Source organism: Mesocricetus auratus, unplaced genomic scaffold, assembly GCF_017639785.1.
Source record: "Mesocricetus auratus isolate SY011 unplaced genomic scaffold, BCM_Maur_2.0 Super-Scaffold_100009, whole genome shotgun sequence".
Taxonomy (NCBI): Eukaryota; Metazoa; Chordata; class Mammalia; order Rodentia; family Cricetidae; genus Mesocricetus; species Mesocricetus auratus.
Window position 1 is genome coordinate 31,356,478 of NW_024429193.1, and position 22,979 is coordinate 31,379,456.

At 41.7% G+C, this 22,979-nt stretch overlaps 1 protein-coding gene and 1 pseudogene across 50 annotated transcripts in view; one reads left to right on the top strand and one right to left on the bottom strand.

Moving 5' to 3' along the window:
- Window positions 1-4,743, top strand: part of Ank2 (ankyrin 2) — a 557,097-nt gene extending 552,354 nt beyond the window's left edge. For 48 of the 50 annotated variants that reach the window (XM_040751830.1, XM_040751836.1, XM_040751829.1 and 45 more), the window contains one exon: window positions 2,390-4,743. In XM_040751830.1, coding sequence (XP_040607764.1) covers window positions 2,390-2,573 — 184 coding nt within the window. In that variant the 3' untranslated portion in view covers window positions 2,574-4,743. The remainder of the gene's footprint in view (window positions 1-2,389) is intronic. The other 2 variants (XM_040751847.1, XM_040751848.1) reach the window with 1 other exon arrangement.
- Window positions 4,744-20,707: 15,964 nt separating this feature from the next.
- The window catches only part of LOC121142282, a 48,522-nt pseudogene continuing 46,250 nt past the window's right edge, over window positions 20,708-22,979 (bottom strand).

A 22,979-nucleotide genomic window follows, 5' to 3' on the forward strand; every position in this document is an offset into this window, starting at 1 on the left:
TCCACTGATGCTTTCAAATTAATACTGAGACACAGTGATGGTGAGACATTTGTTTATCCAATTTGACTTTCTGGGTTCAAGCAGATTGCCAGGATAGTTGGAGCTAAACAGGTAGGGAATACCACTGTGTTGATAGATTTGGAGACCATATGAAGAAAAATCTAATCTATGGCACACTGATTAACTTGGAAACTAACTATATCCAGCTCAGTCTTCATCTATTATGGCTTTTTGCTGTTAAAAAGGTCCATGGTGCCGCATGGGAGTGGCAAGAAACAGGAGCACAAGTTTGATGTCTGAGGTCCCAGATGTACTGAATGTTGCCTTAAGCAACGTGAGTAAGAGCACGTGTGAGGCCCAGTGAGCTGCCTGCTCCATTGCAGATCTGCTGTCTGAACTGTAGCCACTTTGGTCCTCTGGCACCATTGTAAGCATCACTCTCCCACAGACCTCTCAGCTTCTCAGTGAACGATACAATGGGAGCCCAAGTTACTGTTGTGCTTGCCATCTCATTGAGAAGGGGAGAAAGACTGTCATTTATAGTACTCCACAAGGCTATTTTAAGTTTCTGGAACATAATAATTAAAAGCAAAATTAAGGTTCTGTCACAATTCCGCCTTTAGCTCAAATGTGAGAAACAGTAGCAGCTATGAATTTAGAAGAACATAATTGGACGCCTAGAGCTGTTAAATGCCGTATGAATTACGGATAAAATGCTTCTGTTTTGAGTGTTGAATCCTTTTGTCTGATTGTTCAGTTGAAACTATACAACCTTTGCAAACCTTGGCATCCCAGGATCTTTGAACTGGAATAGATTCAGAGAGCAGTTAACTCCCTGTCTCCTTGCAGTGGTGGACACTTCGCTGAAGGCAGTGACTAACAACTTGCATTCACAGTTAGTCAGCATGGGACTCTGGTGAACAGCACTTGAGTTCATACATTACTGAGGTCATTTTATCACATACATAAACATTTGCACACATCTGCAGAAAATTTAAAAAAAAGTTCCAGGCTGGCTGTATGTCTGTTCCCTGGCACCAGAACTGTGAAACCTTCTCCTAATCCCTGGCAGAAAGAGACAGATTTTTGTCATTTGTAGAGTAAACAAAGCAGAAATGACAGGGTCAGCCAGAAATACACAAAATGACTGCACCACAGTGATCAAATATGAACATTTCATCAAGAGGAACAAATTTAGATATGGCATCAAATGAAGGTGCCATGCATGTAATATCTAAGAGAGCCTCGGAGAAAGATCGGAGGCAAGGATGTCCAAAGGAGAGCTGGAAATTGGCAAAAAGAAGTTTTTAGAAATTGCCATAAGGTTAGAATGACCATTGTTAAAACTTCTAGCTTCAAAACACTGGAAATTCATAAGGAAAATGCCTGGCCATTCTTTGTTGGTGGATTTGAAGATCCATGGATTCCTGGTTATGGGCCCAGACTCAGGAATCTTGGACCCTACGCTATTTTTTAAAAAAAATTAGTGTGTGGATGTCATTTAAACCCCCTAAGGTCAGTTTTCTTATTTGTTATAACTATACATAGTACATAAAATACATTCAACACCTATCTGCAGAATGAAGCATTATTCTCATGAGTAGACAGAAGACTAGAAAAAGAACGCATTACAATATAATTTTCAAGTGGAGACTCTAGGAGAATAATAGTATGAAATAAAACAGCAGTTATGACATCTTTTCTCTAGGAGCATCAGGGGTGAGGAGACAGTGAACGGAGAGCCCTGCTAACTGGCGTGGTGGGACAGGCAGAATGGGTTAAGCACGTGGAGGTCCTGAGGAAACTCAGGAGGTGGCAGCTCTTAGGAGTTGTACCCATTCCCTTTCTCTCCCTTGCTGATGCTCAAGGAAGCTTCAGAGATCTGCCTGCTGGTAGTCGCCTTCTCACGTTTTGGCAGAATATTCCAGTTGTTAAAGATCTCAATCTCATGGAAACCAAATCTCATAGGAAAACAAAATTTAGGCAAAGTTCAGACTGGGAAGTGCATGAATTTTAAATGATTTTCTAAGCTTGTCAATGGTGCCTTGGGAATCATTATTTCAGAGTAAGCGAGGACCTTTGGGGTCTATGCAACTTAAACCAAAATCTGAGCCATGGCCTGGCTTCTCTTTGCGGAAATGTAATGGAAGCATAGTGTCCTTTATTTGAACTATTTCTGAAAGATATAAAAAACATTATGTCTCATTCAAAAATACACTTTTTAAGCCTTGTGAGTGATTTCGGATAAGAGATCCTCATTTATGAGTGATGTAAGAAACATACCTGTCTACCTGCCATCATTAAACTAATGGGAATAGATACAAAGGTAAGACAGGAAATCCATGGGTGTCTGGGGAAAGGGTCTAATTGTCTAATCTGCTCCCTGTAGGACAACAATGAGTAAAGCCAGTACACAGAAGAGGGCTGTGGTGAAGGACCAGCAGGGGAAATGCATCAACTTGGAGCACCTGGAGGATGTTCCTGGAGCACTAGACCAAGATGACCTCCAGAGAGATCTCCAGCAACTCCTTCGGCATTTCTGCAAGGAGAACACAAAGCAAGAGGCCCAATGAGGAGCTGCCCAGTTCTTACCAGAAACCACATACCCACTCAATATGCAACTTCCCATTTCCTGACAGGAGTGACCGAAGTGGCCTAATTACTGGGATCCTGTGACATTTCCACTCTCGGCAAATACACGGCATTTTCTTTTGCTTCCTTCTCCCCTACCCTCTCTAACTATACGCTAATTTGTGACCAAAGATAGCATCCTTCATTCTGGATGCTGTATCCACTATTCTGAGCATCCGTGCTAACCTGGGAACTGGCGCCTCCATTGTTCTTTGCTTCTGCCCAAGCTCCATGAAAATCAGAAGAACTTCACCTGCAGACTTCTTCAAGTGACAGAGGGGAATGCTTCCAAGGATATCCATGTATAATGTATATAGCTGAAATTCTCAGACGAACAACAGAGTAAAATTTAAACCACTGCCTGTCATAATTTCACGGGGCATCATGGAATAAAAGCCTCTGGAAATTGCTGAACAATGGTTAATTAAGATATTGCTAACACAGTTAAGGGTAATACAGTTCAAAGGAAGGAACACTTCAGACTTAGACATGTCCTTAGTACTTCCAGAGTAGCCATTGCTCCTAACTACAGGATCATAGTCTTGAAGACTGATCCCAAGGAGCAGTCTCTCGTATTGGTTAGCCATCACTGATGGCTCTCCAACTACCACCCTGAAGGAGGGGGAAGAAGGGAGCATAGACAAGCAGATGGAAACAATGAGGTATTTTGGTGCTGGAAGCTGCATGGGTGGTGTTCTAGCATTTTCAGGTGTTTTTGATTTTGAACACGTTGGCAGGGTATTTTAAAAGCTATAACTACTGTAGTTTTCCAGTGTTCATTGCTGCTTTAGCAAACCATGCTGTCTTACTGGTGGTACTTTCTTCTGGCCACTGCACTGTAGATAATTCATTGGAAACAAGATTTATGCACCACACAAAATGTTAAATGCTGTCACCATGTTGGAGTGGTTTCTTTTGCTTTTTTTTTCACCCCACCTCCAGGTATATCTCTTCTCTAATACCTGCATGTGGCATTAAACACACACACACACACACACACACACACACACACACACACACACACACACACAAACCCTTCTTATCATACTAATGGTTTTCACCCTGGGCTTTCATTTTCTAGTTACGTCTGCTTTTGAGCTTGCAGACAAGATTGAGAAATCCGTGGAAATTTTGGTTTTGGTTAATTTTTTTGAATTTTTTTATTGAATTTAATTGAATTTAATTATTTATTTGAAACCCAGATACTCTTGGAAACTGAAGTGCATTTGTGCAACTTTCTGTTTGTTTCAGAGAAGGGACAATGACAGTCTGAGTGATCTCCACGCCCTGTGTCTAATCCCTCTAGTGGTTGAAGCTGTGTAGCATTTTAACATATATATATATAGTCACAAATATATTCATATAAACAGTATACGTTTTGAATCAGTTATTTGTTAAAGAAAAAGTATATTCAATGAAGATGAGATTTTAAAAAAGCAAGAAAACAGTGTACTCTACTGAGACTGAACTTTTTCCAGTCCTATCTGGCCTTTTCCTGTGTGCAGAACTGACTCATTGCTTGGAATGTCAAACACAAACAAGACAAAGAATGGCACTTCATCTTTTAAAGTAACATTACCAAGAGAGGAATTTTCTTGGGAGAGAGGTTTCCCATCTGCCAAATCTCCTGAGCCCCCAATGCTAGCACTTTCTGGGGGGAGGGTTGAGTAGAAACAAAGTATTCTTTGGCATTCAGAACAAGAGAGGCAGGTGGCAGCCCTTTTTGAGATATGCCATGGCCATCTATCCTGTCAGACCTTTGAGATATGCCCTGGCCATCTATCCTGTCAGACCTTCACCGGAGCTCATGAAAAGCCTTTCTGTTGTGTTATTTGCAGTGCAGATGATGTCTGTGTAGCAACATAATGGTTATTCACCTTTTTTGATTTTGATTTTTTTTTTGCTGTGTTATCAAAAAAAAACTTGAATACTGTGAGAAGTGGATTTTCAGTTGATGAATCAGCATCTTGTTCCCATGGTGATAACACTAATTGAATATATCTATGAGGGCATGTATTAGTTAATGGAAAACCATACAACACTAACGATACATAGCTGCAATGTTGTACAATGGCTGATTTAACTAAATAAAATGTACAAGTGTTAAATGTGGCAGCAGTGCTTCGTCCTTCTTTATCCCCGGTCTGTGATTTTAGGAGACTCAGAGGCTGTTAAATGAAGTAGATATGAAGCCAACAGAAACTCATCATCTGCCTTCTTCCTTAGTGCTTTTATTTAGTAATGAATCTACTGTGAGCCCAGATGGTAGCATGTCCTGGATTAGTGAGTCAGAGTCCCAAGGAGAATTCTTACCTTCACTCACCTGGGGGAAACAAGGATATATGTTTGTTTTGCAGATATCTAGTAAATGAAAAGTAGGAGCTGCTGAGGACCTGTGGGACAGGAGAACTGGGTAATCTAGTCAACAACACAGATGGCAAGGCCGTAAGGATTTGGTTCATTTTTGTAAAGTGACAGCAGCATCATAGAGAGAGAGACTTTGGGAACAGCAGTTAGCCCTGGGGTTTTCTTTCTTTCTCTTTCTTTCTTTCTTTCTTTCTTTCTTTCTTTCTTTCTTTCTTTCTTTCTTTCTTTCTCTTTCTTTCTTTCTTTCTTTCTTTCTGCAACCAGTGAACAGGAAATTAATTGAATGTATTCATATGAAGACAACACAGGAGTATGCCAAACTGAAATCCTTTGGCGTGTATGGGTTTAAAAAAATAAGAAAAAAAACTACTTCACCATTTTCTCTCTGTCTCTCTCTCTGCCTGTTTCTCTCTCTGTCTCTGTCTCTCTTCCTGTCTCTCTGTCTGTGTGTGTGTGTGTGTGTGCACGCGCGCACGCGCGCATGTTGTGTATGTACAGTGATAACAACTGTTTAAAGCTGAGTGGGTTTGTTTAAACCTTACTACACCATTGACAGGCCAACTAGATCTGTGTTGTTTCTTCCTGGTTCATTAGCAAGGTCTTCTGGAATTAACATAACAGTTAATCTTTCCCAAAGAAAACAGAGTGTTGAGGTTTGCTTTCTCTCTCTTTTTCTAAGTAGCAGTAGCGGTGTCCAGTGTTCTTTTTGCTTACTGTGCCTCCTGCTTGCTGCACCGCTGTATTTGCCAGGCACTTGGTGGGGAACATTAAATAGCAAGAGAAATAGTGTATCTCCTCCTGGTTAACTGTATTCTGCGCAAGCCCCAAGGTGAAAAATGAACTTCAGTGACTCACATGCCCTTTTACTGAAATATATTTAGAAGTGGGTGGAGAGAGCCTCTAATCTGAAGGAAGATGATGCAGAGCTTGTAAATGACCTGCATTAGTCCCACAAGTGCTCAGAGGCCAGCATCAATTGGAAATGAGGCTGTCTGTGGGAGTCATTCAGTTTTTGTGGGCATGGAGAGTCTGCTTGTGACTAAAATGCCAGGCATGAGAACAGATCAAATGAAAAGAAATTAAACAAATATTTAATGAAAACCCAAAGCACTACCAGGTTTTCTTGAGTAATGGAATAGAGATAATCTGCCTGCTTGCATTAGTATAGAAACAAATCAAAGCTTTTTGTAAACTTCATTGGCCATCTCTGCTTAAAACCTGTATTTCCTTCCCCTAGAGTGAGCTGCCGTTTCTGTGTCTTATCTAATCAAGATAAAATCCAGCTGCAGTCTTGCAGTGAGCCACATGAGGAAATATGTAATCCAACTTCATTTCAATTTAAAAACAAAACTTAAGAAGATGTTTTAAATACCCAAGAAAGAAAGCAGACCTGTTTCCCAGCCTCTGTACACAAATTAAATTCCTGTTTATACTCAGATTTTCTGGAGTAGTAGAAGTTCCCTGTCACTTTTAGCTAGTGCCCTAGGATGGAGCAAATAGTATATTAAGTTGTACTTGGGATACAGTGGTTTTGCATGGTCCACATGTGCATTGGGAGTGATGTTTCTATTAAATCTATCCAGTTGACAGATTCAAGCATCCTGGGATGTTGAAGTCAGTGAGTATTTAAAAGTTCTAGAGGCAGCATACGGTTAAATGTTCGGATTTTATGGTTAAATGTGTGATTTTGAGTCAGTGAAGTTGACACTGATTGGCCTTTGTGAAAGCTAACTCTTAGAACAGGATTTCCTCACCAGGAAGAGAGGATAATTCTTGCCCATTGCGCATCATCCTGAAGATGCAGGCAAGAGGTGCAAGCTGTGACCTGGTTCCACAGAAGCTGGGGTGCCACAGAATCTGTTTTAATACAGGTCTACATGTGTTACCTGTCCACACTTGGGATGGAGCAGGCTCAGAGCGAGTGTTGAAGACCTTTGCTCTAGGTTAGAATGCTAAACCGCTTTCTGTGGCAGAATCACAGGTCCACTGTCACTCTTCTGCTATTCAGGGAGGACCTCCAAGAGTTCTTTCCCAAGATGCACAAGAGTTCTTGTCTCCATCCCCTTTTCAAGCTGCACTGGCACTCTCTTCTTTGTGTTTTTGTCTCTCTGAAAACTGACTACAGAACTGGATAACGTTGCCACATGCCTGCCTGAGTGGCTGTGCTTTGTAAGCAACAAGCCTGACAACGCATTCCCAGGGAGGACCTGCAGGCCAGGCTGGCTGGAGGTGGCTATGCACACAACAGTCCTTACAGTTATGCAGATACAGCTGAAGTACACCATCATTACAAATGAACCCTGCACCCCTTTCCCTGGGGTGTATGAGGACTCCAGCCCTCATTTAGGGAAAGAGAGTGTCAGAGAGACAGACAGACAGACAGACAGACAGACATATATACACACACACACACACACGAGAGAGAGAGAGAGAGAGAGAGAGAGAGAGAGAGAGAGAGAGAGAGAGAGAGAGTCACACGTGCTTGCTTACATGTTGATGCACACGTGTGGGTACATTGAATGCCGTCTTTGATTGATTTCTATTTTTGTTTACTTGGGCTTTCTTGCTGAAGCTGGGGCTAGCTGCTTGGGTAATCTGCTTTGATAACTTGCCCTGTGAAGTCCATCTTTACCTCTGGAGGCCAGGAATAACAGACAGACCATCACATCCATGCAGCTTATGTATATGGGTTCCAGGGTTTGCAACTCTAGTCCTTACGATTGTACAGCAACTGTCTAATTCACTGAGCCACCTTCCCAGACTGTTCAGTATGGAGTTTCACATACTGTAGCGAACTGCTGTTCGGTTATGGGGCTACATCACGTCACAACGATCCGAGTTGCTAAGGATATACATAAAGACAAAGACAGTGGCTCATTCTTACAAGGAGAATGGCATTTATTTTTTACAAGAACGGAGCATTATATACCAATAGCAGGCATAGTGGAAAACCACCAAGGTCAGAAGCCAGGGCCCTCCAGCAAAGGATGGACCAATAACAGGAATTAGCATTTAGACAATAAGGATAGACAGAAAACAGGAACTTGCATGCAGACCTTACTGGGAGGAGGGGACAAGAGGTATTTTGCTAGAAGCTCCTAGTCACAAGCTGGTCAGGAGACCCCCATGGGGGAAGGGTGCAACAACATACTGCTGCAGACCCACAACTTCTGGATAAGAAGGATTTTGTATGACCTCTTCAAGTGACTTGCAAATAGGTGGAATCTTCAAGAACTGCCCCCACCACCCCAGCCTAGCCCAAGACAGGGGCCAATTAGAGGATATGCAGTTCTAACAAGACAGTGAATGTTTAACAGGGTTGCCACTGCAATGTTCATGTGTCTGAAAGCTAAAACTGTAAATATGGTCAAGGTGCTGGCAAAGTTGGGTTCTTCTGCGGCCTCCCCCCTTACATGCTGCCACACTGTCCTCTCATGTCCTTTCTTCTGTGTATGCCCATCCCATTGGCTCTGGGTGTCCAAACTGCCTCTTCTTGTAAGGCCTGCAGTCCGGCTGGATAAGGATCTGCCTTTGTGATTTCATTTTAACATTTTTTTTTGCAAGAAAAAAAGTCCATTTTAATACATTTCATTTCTCATAGGAACTATACCCACAAGCACCTACTTTCTTGGCATGAACTCAAGAAAATTTTCATACAAACTCTGTATGTATAATGATATTTTATATATTCTTTGTCACTTTAGCAGATATTCAAATTGACTATAAGGACTATAGGTCGTTTCTAATGAACTGTTACATCCCACATTGTAAAAAACATACCTTGTGACAGAGAGGGAGGACTAATGAGTATACGGGTCAAGACTGGGCTGGTCTAACCCACAGAAACTGCTGACCTGACAAGGGGGAGCTCTTGGACCCCAGACTGATGGCAGGGAGGCTAGCATGGGACTGACCCAGACCCCCTGAATGTGGGCAACCATGAGGAGGCCTAGGTAATCTATGGGGCCTTGGGTACTATTTATCCCTGGCACACAAATAGACTTTGAGTGCCCATTCCACAATGAGGTATGCTTGCTCAGCCTGGACTCCTGGGGGAGGGCCTAGGCCCTGCCCTGAATGAAATGACAGACTCTGGAGATCACCCATCGAGGGCCTCACCCTCCCTGGGGAACAGAGTGAGGATTGGGTGGGGGGCTGGGAGGCCTGGTGGGAGGCAGGGGATGAGGGGAGGGACAAAGGGCTGGGACTGACATGTGAAGAAAGTTTGCTTCTAATTTAAATAAAAAAAGCTTTTGTTGAAAAAAGTATCTTAAAGTAATTAACATCAAATCATCTATATCTCTGCATAGCTTCTAGTTTTAAAATATTATCTTATAAAGTTAATGTCTGATTTTAATATGTACATTTTTATAACAGCAAATAACTCAGTATTTTTTATTGAAGTTGGTGATGTTCTTATTTTCCATTCCTTGGGGTAATGGTTTTAAAGCAAAAACCTGTAAGAGTCACAAACAAGAGAGAAATTACCAATCATCAAAATAAAATTATAAATGACAGAAAACTTTCATGGGTATAAGGCAATTCATAACAACAACAATAAGCAATGAACAAGCCCTAGCAATGACTTGCATTACTTCATACAAAAATATTTAAATATATTACAAACAAATTTGAGTTTCCCAAAAGTGACAGTACTTAGAGGTTGGGTGCTTAATGTGTAATTAAATTTAAATTAGTCACAATAGAGATATTGATTTTGTAAGACAGGATACTGTATAAGAAAAAACAAAGGCACTCTGGTTCCAGGGAGTGTGCATACAGAGAATAGACTATTGAAGACACCAGGTTCGAGAGGACAGCTGCCCATTAGGGAAGACCTTGCCTCCAAATGCAGCCACATTCTGGGGCAGTGGCTATTAGGCCTTTGCTAAATGAATGAGAGGGAACAATTCAGCCTCTAACTATTGGGATTTGCCCAAAATACAAAAAAAAAATCTAGCCATATTAATAAAGGAGGATTCAATAGTGGAATTATAAGTTTGCATAATATGTTAGAAAATCCCAAAGAATAAAGTCAGTGAAGCTGCTCTGGGAAAGTCTACACAAGCTCAGAAGGAAGTCCACGGCTACTAGGATGGGCTTTAGATGCTGGCATGAGCAGCAGCAAAGAAAATGTTTTTTTCAGAGAATGCCTAGTTGCTCGTTCAAAAGCACTCCAGGGACAAGGACACATACCATGCACATCACTCCTTCTGCAGTGGCCTCTGGATATTTTGTTTTTTCTTTCTCTTCCCTTTCAGATCTTTGGCAGATAAAGGATCTCCAACTGGAAGAACTGAATTCACACCACCACTGGAAAGGAGTTCAAAACTGCTGAACTGTTGAAGATTTTCCCACAGCATGCAAGGGAGATGAGCCTTGGATGGAAACACCTGGCTGGGTGGGCAACAATTAAACAGGAACTGAGTGGGAACTTCCGTGTTCCTCTGTTTGGTGATTCATGGATCATCATGGCCCCACCCATTGTTCTGAGTTCTCAGGTAGGCAGGAGCCAGGATGCTCGTGGTGAGTCACAATCACCACAGACTTGCTGCTGCAAAGTACCCTGGAGACTTCCATGGTAACTACTGATGAGAAGCAGGGGTAAAGAAACAGAGTAATTTGCATAAGATCAGTGTCTTAGTTAGGGTTTCTATTGCTGTGAAGAGAGACGATGGCCACTGCAACTCTTTTTTTTTTAAACCCTTCTGTTTTTTATTTATTTATTTACTTTTAAGATTTATTTGTTACATATACAGTGTTCTGTCTACACTCCAGAAGAGGGCACCAGATTGAATTGTAGATGGTTGTAAGCCAGCATGTGGTTGCTGGGAATTGAACTCAGGACCTCTGGAAGAGCAGTCAGTGCTCTTAACCTCTGAGCCATCTCTCCAGCCCCCCACTGCAACTCTTATAAAGGAAAACATTCAGCTGAGATGCTGGCTTATGGTTTCAGAGAGAGATTTAGTCCATTATCATCGTGGTGCACGTGGAGGCATACAGACAAACACGGTGCTAGAGCAGTAGCTGGGAGTTCTACATCTAGTGTAAGCAGCAGGAAGGGATCTGAGACATAGTATCTTGAGCATATATGAGACCTCAAAACTTGCCTCCACAGTGACATGCTTCCTGCAACAAAAACACACCTACTCCAACAGTGCCATAACTCCTAATAGTGCCACTCCCTTTATAGGGCATTTTCTTTCAAACCACCACACTCTTGTAGCTAGAAAATGATAAAATTTGACTAAGAACCCTAGTCTTTATTTCCAACAACACCCTCACGTTCCTTGATAGCTATAGACTCTATTATAACACGATTAATAAAAATCCAGAAATAGATATTGGGCTTCAAGCTGAAGATTAAGGGGATGTTTGTTTTTTAGTTTGGTTTGGGAAAAGAATTGGCACACATAATTGTGGAGGCTAGAATGCCTAAATCCACAGCCAACACACTAGGAATCAAGGAGAGCCAATGATGTTGTTCACCCCAAAGCTGTGTTAGTGAGTCCAACAGGAAAAGACAAGGCCATAAGGCAGGTAGAGTCTTCTTTAGTCCCTTTGTCCTATGTTGGCTCCTACTGATTGCATGAGGATGAGTCACAGTAGGGAGGGCAATTTGCCTTTCTCCTTGTTCTTATTCAGTGATGAGAGCCAGGAAAATAGTCTTCTCTGTGAACACGAGTATATGTATGTAACAGCAATTAATAAAAAAGAGGCCATGAATTTGAAAGAGAACAAGGAGGGATGCATTGGAGGGGTTGGAGGGAGGAATGGGAAGGGGGAAATGATGCAATTATATTTTAATGTCAAAAAATGAAAGGAATTTTGTTGGAAGAAAATTAAATACAATGCCAAACTCGCCAGAGTAATGAGATATTAGTTGTGTTTACATTTCTGAATTGGAACATATATATTAAAGGAAAACAAATGCAAAAACCCTAAAAACATAAAATGATTTAAAATATTTTTAAACAACCATTCACTGGGTAGGGGGCAGAACAATGGCAGAGGTATTCAATTGAGAACAAGGTATAATAACACATATGATTGAAAATGCTATGATAAAGCCCATTACTTTGCATGCTTACTATGAAGTTAATTTAAAAATGTTTTTACAGTTGAGAAGGAAAGAATGGGAATATGGCTCCATTGGAAAGGTGCTTGTTGCATGAGGACCTGAGTTTGGGCCTTAGCATCTCCATAAAGGTTGAGTAGAGCAGCTGTAACTCTGGTACTGGGAGCTGTGTGGGGTTGGGACAGGACGATCACTAGCAAAGCTCAATTAGTGGCTCCAGGTTCAGAGAGAAATCTTGGCCCAAGAATCAAAGAATAAATGACAGTTGTGGACCCAGCCATAAACTAGTGACTGAACCCACTCCCTCTGTGGCTCAGAGAGCACTGTGGAAGAGAGGACTGGAAGTGTGTGAGTACTAGAAGACAGGGTGAAGGGCTGGAATTAGACTCAATAGGCCATGGCAATCATGAACACACCAGTGGCATTACCTGCAATGGACTTCAACTCATCGTAACAGCAATCCAAGGAAGGAAGGTGGGGAAACAGCTAAAGGGGTTCTACATATCTTTGAATTATTGGCTACTGATAGTATGGAGGGGCAGAATTGCTGTCTACAGTTATTTTTTGTTGGTATATTATATTTTCTTTTTTAAATAAAATTTTATTCAAATTATAAGCAATCTTATTTTACATGCCAATTCCAGTTCCCTCTCCCTCTCATCCTCCCATGCCCCCACCAACTCCCCATCCCCCCATCTACTCCCCTGGAAGGGTGAGGCCTCCTGTGGGGAAATCATCAAAGTCTGTTACATCATTCGGGGCAGGACTTACCCAGGCCCTCCTCTGTTTTATCTAGGCTGAGAGAGTATCCCTCCACAGGGAATGGGCTCCCAAAGCCCACTCATGCACTAGGGATAAATACTGGTTCTACTGCCAGAGGCCCCATTGACTGCCCAGGCCTCCCAACTGACACCCACATTCAGGGAGCCTGGTTTGCTCTTATGCTGTCTACAGTTTTATATCTACTGCTGAGCCCTTCAGCATCCAGGGGCTGTCTCCAAATATGCCCTCACACAGATGGCCTTGATTATCCCTGTGGGTCATATAACAAAATGAATAGACATGAAGGTGTCAAAGAAATTTGTGGGAAAGGTGGTCAGGGATAGTGGAGAGGCAAAGGGAGGGAGAGTGATCAGTTTGCGTAGCATTTATGCTTAAAACTGTAGAAAGGAAAAAAAACAGACAAATCATAGCAATTAAAAATAAGATGGTGAGCAATAGAGGAAGATGTCTGATGCCTGCCTCGGGTCTCCAAGAGCATTCTCACAGAAGGTAAATAAAAGAAAACATGTGGATACATCAGGAAGATTCTATACGTTACAAATAGAGGATGCTTTTGCCCAACTTGGCTATCGAACCAGAAAAGAAATGTATTTTAAGTAGCTTTTATTAAAACAGTTCAGAGTGCAGTTGCTGTAGATAATAGAAGGCAACAAAATAGATTGGGAATCCAGAAAAAGAAATTGATCATATTAATGGAAATTTGGTATATGGCAAATGTACCATCTCAACACAATCAGAAAGAGTAGACCACTTCATAATGAATTAGATAAAAATGACATATAATTTGTACAGAATATAAACCCAAATCTCCATTTGTGCCCTCTCACCAAAGTAAATTCTAGATAACTGAATTTTAGAAACTGCTAACATACCAAAGAAAGCTGGAACAAGCCATTATAATCTGCATCATGAAAGATGTTTTGTAGACAAGAAAAAAAGAAATAGAAGATTGGGCAGGAATACAATCATTTATTTGACAATTAAATATTTAAATTTCCACACAGAAAAGGAATTACAAGACACATGGAGAAGTATAGATTTACTGGCTGTGTGAAAAGATCTCAAACAGTAAAAACTGAAAATGAAACAGAAGATACACGTCTTATTCCCTGGGAAAACAGGCACATTTCATCTGTAACTAAATAAAATCTACATTAAAATGATAAGGTGATCATCATCAGTTTAGAAATGATTATAATTTTCATAAGTGCCAGTATGAGAGAACAGGGACACTCAAGTGCTTGTGGGGACACAATACTAAAACAGTGCCCTTTATATTTAAATACATATAAAACCCTTTGGTTCAACAGCTCTACCCTAAGTAATCCATTGATATCTCCATGTGAAATAGAAATAAACTATGGCATCTTTAAAAAAATAGTAGTGTAAAAGTCTCTTGTGATAGTTCATAAGTTTAATAGGAGGTATAATAATAACATGTAGCTTTAACTACCAAGACGAGTATTAGTAAAACCGAGAGGAGGAGGTAGACCATATATCCGTCCTTTAAAATGTAATTTACACTTGTTACCATGATTGGTAAATCTGTTCTCACTTGTTTCCCACGTCTTTGTGAAAAGTGAGACACTTCAGGTCCTATGTGTTTAATCCCTGCCTCCCTCCTGTCTCTGTCTCCCTCCTTCTGTTCATTCCCATCACATGCTGTATGAGGGAGTATGTTCCATTTATTTTATAGATGAGAAAGCCCATAGATAAATACTGTTGATAAGTAACTCATAACTAATATTTTTTTATTTAGACCAACGAGGAGATAAGTTGAATACAGGGAAATTTTGTAAATATAAGAGGAACATGTGACATATGATTTCTATTAAATTAACGTTAACTAATACAAATACAGAGAAAAGATAACTAGGAGTTTTGACTTTGTTATACAATCTATGGAGAACAACACAATTAATGCAAATGAGCTATTCCTCTGAAAATGATTTTTACTGTATAAATGAACTTATCCCAGGCTTTGCCACTAGAGGACAGCAGGCATCTGTAGAAGGTACACGACTCTTGGAGTGACAACATCACCCACCACACAGGCTTATGAAATGTGACTGGACTTTTTAAGTTCACTGTTCTATCTGTAAAATATGGAGTGGGTTGAATATCTAGTAGCTCTAACATCTTTGCCTATGGGCTGTATTTTTAAAAATACATTCACATATTGACAATTAACCACTGAACCAACAAAAGTTATTTTAGCTGAAATCTGTTGGGTTGAACTAGTCTCTCTTTTTAACAACAGCAAAAAGCACCACTGAGGATGAAGAGAGGCTGAGTTTGGAAGACTGCTGCTTGCTGCCAAATCTGATAACCAGAGTCCCATCCCCAGACCCCACCTGATGGAAGGAAGGAACCAAACTCTTCAATCAAGTAGATGTCCACATGCATCTCTACACACACACACACACACACACACACACACACACACACACACACACACACCGCATACAGGAGACACACCCACAGAGAAGTTATTGAAACCATACTGTTAGCTGGATTCTGTTTCAAGCACTTTGCTAATACTGTTATTTACACAGCAAGCATGCAGTTTCTTACTTACAGAGGTAGGAGGGATAGGGTCAGAATAGCAGCATTCTAGTCTCCTGGAAGCTGCCTCTCTGATGGTAAATGGCAACCTAAGTATCTAAAAATTGGAAATAATTGATCCTGTCTGTTGATCCCTAGTTTTGCTTTTATAGAAAATTATTATATTGGAAGCTTTTCAAGGAAACAGTCATTTTATGTATTGGATCTCATACTTTGTTACTCAAGCAGTATGTTCTTGACATAAGGACACTGGCGTGCATCAATTAGACAGCTATTGATCCCTACTAATCTCCCTCCTCTTCCTGTTCCTTCACATACACATGTACAACACACACACACACACACACACACGCCACAGACACACACCATACACACACACACCATACATACAGAGTGTAGGCGTTTCAGGCAGATCAGGTGGGACAGGTATTCTGGCACTCAGGAGCCACAGAATACTAAGTATTACACAGTTCAAACGGAAAGGTATTCTGGAAAGGTATTCTGGAGCTCGTGAGCCAAGGACCACCACAGGAGGCAGTAAGCATAGCAGCTCACAGCCCTGCCTCAGGGAAAGGCTTCCCAGTGTATCTGCTCTGCTGTGGTAGGAGAGGGTCTTCCAGCTGAGGATGTTTGCCCAGTGTAGCAATTTTGCTCAGGGTGGGGGAAGGGAGTTGCTACAGTTCAGCTCTGCTCTCAGGAGTGGAGAGCCAAGCGTAACAACTCCGTTCTGCCAGGGGAACGTCTCCTCCACAAAAGTGTTACAGTCCTGCTCGCTCTGCTCTGTCCAGGGTCGTGTCTGCTTCACTGCAAAAGAAGGTCTTCTCCCAAAGCTCACGGAAGAGGTTTATTGGGAGGGAAGAATCCAGGAGAGTGTCTGCCCTCTGCCACAGTGGCATAGGACAGCCTGGTAGTACGAACAACCACAAGCTGAACAGACACAGAGTTTATATAGGGCTTCTTAGGGATCCAAGTTTTCCAGGGTGGAGATTGGTCAGATTTCAATGCTGAGCTCACACTGGCTAGAGCTCCTGCTCGAAGATTGGTTAGTTTTCTTCACAGGGTTAGGATCAGATTTGGCTCTGGTTTTAGGGCCAAAGTATGTTTCTTTCTCTGGTCCTTTTTAACCTTTTGGCTCTAGTTTTAGGGCCAGGGTGTATTTCTTTCACTGCCTCCGATTCCAGGGACAAAGTGTGTTTCTTTGGCACTGGTTTCAGGGTCAGGGTACATTTCTTTAGTTCTGGTTGCAGGGCCAAAGTGTGTTTCTCTGTCTCTGCTCAGGGTGTGTTTCTTTGACTGGTCCCTTCTCCCTACAGAGAGAAAGAGAGAGAGAGAGAGAGAGAGAGAGAGAGAGAGAGAGAGAGAGAGAGAGAGAGAGAGAGAGAGAGAGACACAGAGAGACACAGAGAGACACAGAGAGAGACACAGAGAGAGACAGAGAGAGAGACAGAGACAGAGACACAGACAGAGAAAGAGAGACAGAGAAAGAGAGACAGAGAGACAGAGACACAGACAGAGACACAGACAGAGAAAGAAACAGAGATAGCACCCCACACATTCCCACACAGTCAGGGGCTTAGGGTGTCCCAGACATTCATCTGTCCCCAATCCTTGCTTCCTCATATCTCAGTGCAGTTCGCAGACGAGTTGTTCTGGGACATACCTCTTCTCCATATCCCTGAAGAAGCAGCAGTATCACTATTGACCTGTGGTGATTTATATCATCTTGATTTAATGTTGGTAGGTAACTCATTGCTTTATTCTTCATGGTGTTCTTTCAATCATCATTTCATTAATTTCTGCCCTGATCTTTGTTAATTCTTGCCACATACTGGCTTGGGTTTGGCTTGTTCTAGTTTTTTTTTTAAGAATTCAAGTTGTATGAATGGATTGTCTGCTGGAGATCTCTGATATTTTAGTATTTAAAGTCAGGCTTGTCAACTTTCTTCTTGGGGTTACTTTAGTTGTGTCCCAGAGTTCTTTCTGGCAAATTGTGTTTAATTTTCATTTGATTATTCATTTTTCATTTCTTTAATGACCCACTAGTTATTCAAGAGTGTTATTTTATTTGATTTCAAGTATTTGTGTAGGTTCTACAGTTTTTTATTTCTAGTTTTAGCCAAGTATGATCAAATAAGATGCAAACAATTCTTTCAATTTCTTTGTGTTTTTTTTAAGGCTTGCTTTGTGGCCTAGAATGTGGTCTGCATTAGAGAAGGTTCGGTGAGCTGTTGAGAAGTATTCCTATCTGCTGAATGAATGGAATATTCTGTGTAGACCTGATAAATTCACTTGACCTGTTAGTATTAACTTTTAGTTTGGAAGACCATTTAAAACAAGTAGATCCCAAAGTCATAATCTTTTACTGTTATGAGGAACTGTCCGACCTTTTTCCATTGGTGATTGTTTCATGAAACCTTATGCCTCAGAATTCAGTAATACACATTTGCATCTGCTATATCTACTTAATGAATTGTTCCAATAACTAATATGTAGTGTAGCGACCTTCTTTCTTACTTCTACAAATTTTGGGTTGAAGTCTACTTTGCCATCTTTCAGAATAGCTACATCAGTTCTTTTTTTTTTCACCTTCCATTCACTTCATAGATTGTTTCCCTCCTTTGACTCAGACTGTGGGTGTATGTGCCAGTGAGTGAGTTTCTTGGAGACAAGAGATAGTCGAATCTAGTTTTTGGTTTTGTTTTGTTTTGTTTTTGGGGGTTTTTTTGCACAAAAATTTAAATCTTTATCTATAAATCCAAAAATATGACTCTTACATGAAAGCTTATACAAAGCTAATACAAAACCATTACATACAATACAAAGCTCTATTTTAAAATCTAAACTGTTTTAAATAGGAAAGCATTTCTAATACTACAGGCATCAAGGTATTTAAAAGGCATCAAAATCTGGTGCATAGCAACTCTGGATCATAGAGGCTTTTATTCTTGAAGTCAGCAAAGTAGCACCCCAAAAAGGTCTTTCAATGACCCCACATGAGGCAGCTGCCCTAGGGGAAAGAGGCTAGAAGCAAATCTGCCAAGTCTCTGCAAGTTCACCTAAAAGGCCAATGCGTTGTAGATGAAGCTGTGGGCTGCCAACCATGGGCCCCAAAGCAAATCTCAATATCCACACTCATTGATGCAAAACTTACTTTCAGAGAAATTTAGAAAATATCCAGCTCTAAGAGTGGCCAGAGGAATTTGTTGATAGACTGTTTTCTAACTAGTTTGAGGGGAGAAACTTAAAACATCATGTTAAAAACAGATGAAAGACCCCAGGCGGGGGACTTTCACGGGAGGGAGACCCGAACCCAAGGAACACCGAGGCCACGAGCTTGGATGCAAACAGCAAGAGGCTTTATTGATAATACACGGGTACCCGGGGTGTCTCAGTCTCGGGAACTGAGAGCCCCGAGCTGGGGACTCAGGGGTTCTTTTATAGCAAAAAGCGCAGTACAGAAGCGAGAAGCCTAGTTACGGGACCCTGATTGGGTAATTTAAATGAGGCTGGGGCTCAGAACGAGGTTTCTCTCATCTGGACAGAGAGGCAATTAAGGTTTCTCTCATAACTCAATTCTCGGCCTTGGCCCTATCTGAAGAACAAAGGTTTCTGTGCCTGCCCAATCTTTCTGGGCTGGCTGTGCAGACCATAGACACCTGGGCCCCTATCTGGACAGAGATAGTAGTGACTATGCAGCTGTAAAGACCTTGAGCTGAGTTTCCTTCTGATCGAAAAAATGACTATTCGGCTGATCTGTGGGGGAAAGGAATTTTCCATAGGCCTCAGCCACCTGTGCTGGGCCGGGGTCTTTCACAGACATATTCCCCTTATCCTGAATCAGTATCTCTTGCCCTGCTCACTAGAGTTGGTGGGCAATAGGCCAGACCCTGAGACCTGATGTAGCCTTCGTAAAGAAAGCCTGCCACCAAAGGTCACAATCCCCTAGAGGAACAGCCCATGTCTTTAGCTAGTACAGCATAGTGTCTCACTGGTAGGCACTCAATTTGCTTCCTGAATAAATGAAAGTACATTATTTCATTTGAAATCATACTGTAAAATTCAGGGACTGTAAAAGGGAAGGGTAAAGGCAGGGTTTGGGAACAGTACCCAAATAGGCTGGAGTTTCTGCTGGCCCCTGCCTTGGACATAAGCCTCACCAGCAACAGCACCAGGGTGTCTTTGGTGTGGAGGGACAGGTCTATGACACCACCTCATTTTGGGATGTGCCCCAAAGCCTTTTGGAGAAAAGGCTGGTTTTCAGATCATACAGTCAGGACACCATGGGACAGAATCATTGCAGCTGTAAACAGAACAGGAGATAAGCCTTCCAAGCCATTGTGAACCTAAAGCCTTCTCATCTGGAGTACTGCATTTTCTCTGCCCCTCCTAGTACACACCTCATTCATATTTAGCTCCAGACAGTGCTGGCCTGACTCCAGGAGTTAAAACTGCAAAGCCTAAACAATTAGGACACTGGCTTCAAAGACTAGACTCAAGGTAGATGCTCCCATTTGAGAAAACAACTACCCAAGCTAAAATCCTACCTTTGAAATTCACCTTACAAATGACCATTTTACCCTTTCCCTGAGGGAAGAAAACAGCTTGAACATGGAGCTAGTGGAGAGACTTCTTGATGACTATTTAACATTACAAAAAGACTATGCTTTGGAATGCATTCATATTCCAACACTTTAATGATGGAATGGTCTCTTCTCAATTTCCCTAACATTGTACTTTTTATAAAGAGTATAAGCTACATTTGGCTTTATTTCCTATGAAACTATGAAAGGCTTCAGGATGCATGCTAAGTTTCTGAGGTCTAAGTGTGGGCTTAGGATAATTTTTTTTGTCTGCCTCTGGAAGGTTTTATCAAAATTTTGTATTTTAAAAATATCAAATAAAGGGCTCTTCAAATGACCAGAAAGCAGTACAAATTACTAATTCTAGCTATGCAACCAGGTAACCTGCAAGAGCAGCACCTCTGATATAAAGCCTGCTGCATTCACACTCAAAGCACCCATCATATAAAAGTATCATATATATATATATATATATATTTATTTATAAAAGCAAAGCTCGTTTTCCCACAGCTTAAACAGCCTATGCTGTTCCTGTTCTTTTATAAATCTGCCCAAGGTTTGAGGTGGAGGAATGCTGCTTTTCCCACAGTGAGTCCAACTCCTGGAGCAGGTTCTTAAGTCTGGCTGGAAACCCAAGGTCAAGGAGAAGCAGAGAGTGGGCACAAAGCTGCAGTGAACACTGTTAGAGCCCATCAGATCTTCCTCAATTTGGGGAGCTGGAATGTGGGAGAGGAGCGTCTCTACTCACCTCTGGGCCTTGGGAAACAGAAATCTGGGACCTGTAACTTCCAGTTATCTCATTCACATCATCTAAAGTGATATCCTGTAGACCAATGGTTGCAAAGTTAGGTTCTTGATCTTCAGGTTCAGGTTTAATGCTCATAGCTGCCCCACCAGGTGGAAATGATGCTGGGTCACACAAACTGTGACATACTAAGGATGAAAGTGCAGAAAGACTTTCTTGGCCTGTACTTTGTGCTTGAGTTGAATGCTGTCCAGAATGCATTCTGGTAGCTGGAGATGGTGATGAAGCAGTTCCTGAGCTAGGAGATTGATAAGGCATAGACTGCAGCTGAGAGGATGATGGCCCAGAAAGCGGTGAACTAGCCAGGGGATGAGAGGCTGCTGGGGAAGCTGCTGTAGCAGATCCTGGATGTGATGGACAGTATGTAATAGGTTGTAAATGAGAAGAAGGCTGACCTGTGACCCGGTCTGCCACAGTAGAAGAAAGAGATCTTTGTCCTGTGTCTGAACAATGGTATCCCATTGACTGTAGATGAGGGAGGGCTTGCACAGAATGAGGTGAATGTGCGAAGAGATGTCCTGCTGCATCTGAATTTGAAGAATGAAATGATATTGGCGATAGTGGTTGACAGCCAAGGTTTACTAAACTAGAAAGAGCTGCACCCTGCTGAAATAAAACTGGATCAAATTCTTGACTAGAGGCAGGATTCGTAGGAAGACAACTTGGTCCATTATACATGTTAGTTTGTGTAGACTGGTAGGAAGACCCCATAGGAGACGCTGATGTAACTTGAAACGGCTGGTGCATGACTGAAGATGGTACCATGTGCTCTTCTTTACCAGCACCCTCGTCCCCACACTGCAACTGTGGCAAATGGGAGGAGGCTATCATAGATGCATATGCTGGCTGGATGGGACAAATCAAGCTTCTTGATGCTGACAACACACTGTCATGTGGGTGCCCTGGAACTGAGGAAGGCCTCTGGGTCTGGGCAGAATGAGGCACAGGTAAGGATGGAACTGATGACAAATCAGTATCTTCTCTTTGTTCTTGATTCATCAAAACTGGTGTGTAAGTAAAACGTTGACACTGGCTTTTTTTTCCCCTTGCCATTGCACAGATAAAAGTGCACCTGCACTGCAGCTGTACCTGCTGGGTTATGATAGGGTGGAACTTCAAGGACAATGTGAGCCCCTTGACATTTTTCCCTGATTATTTTTCCTTCAGCCTCCCAATGAGGTCTTCCATTTGTCCTTTTTTAAGAAAAATTATTTTGGATTCTGGAAGAAAATTAGATCCAGTCACAATCATTTCATGGCCTCCATTGACAGAACAACTGTTGATACTGTACTTCTCAATATGGGGGAGCTCCTGAGCAGATCGCAGAGAGCACTCAACAGGAATAGATGCTATCTGCAGAGAAAGAACTTTCCACTGGGCTGTGGGATGTCCACACGAAATACAAGTCGGACTCCAGTTATTCTTTCTGCCAATATCAGTTTCTCCTCTTCGAAGTTCTGTATCTGAATTTCGGAGTTTCAAAATACCTGCACAGTCAATACTGGCTGACATTATTTTCAGATAGAAGTGGAATTTCCAGAACTTTTGTGCTGGCAATTATTATCTCTTGACTTGCAGTAACAACTGTCTTTCCAGTAATACGATGCACATGGTAAAATGCATGAGGTTGTAAATACCGATCATCGGCTGTTCAAATAAACATCTGTAGATTTATTGGCTTCTCACTATAGCCCAGGAGCTTCACAACAGGATGGCCACCAGTAGAGGCTTTAACTGCCCCTTGGCTACCTTCAGTTTCATAATGGGCTCGATGATGAGTTTTAGGTTGCACTTCTATTTTGAATTCACATTGTCCAAAGTGAGTTGGTAAAGGCCAGTCTAATGGAGGTAATGAAGATGTGCGAAATATAGGGTTGTGGCCAGGCTTCGGTTTGCTCCAGGTAAAGGGTGAAGGAACTGAAAGAAATTGGTCACCAGATGAATCCTTCTTTAAAGGATACAGAGATCTACTGAAGTCTCCCGGGATGGTGATAAGCTTGAATCTAGTTTTTAAACCAGCATTTATCCTTCCATTGGTGAACTGAGGCCATTTACACCTAAGGTATTGCTGAGAAATATATACTAATTTCTTTAACTTTCATGGCTGTCCGCATAGATGATTGGATGATTGTCCTTCACTTTCTCTCCAGTTGACTTTAGGAACATGCCA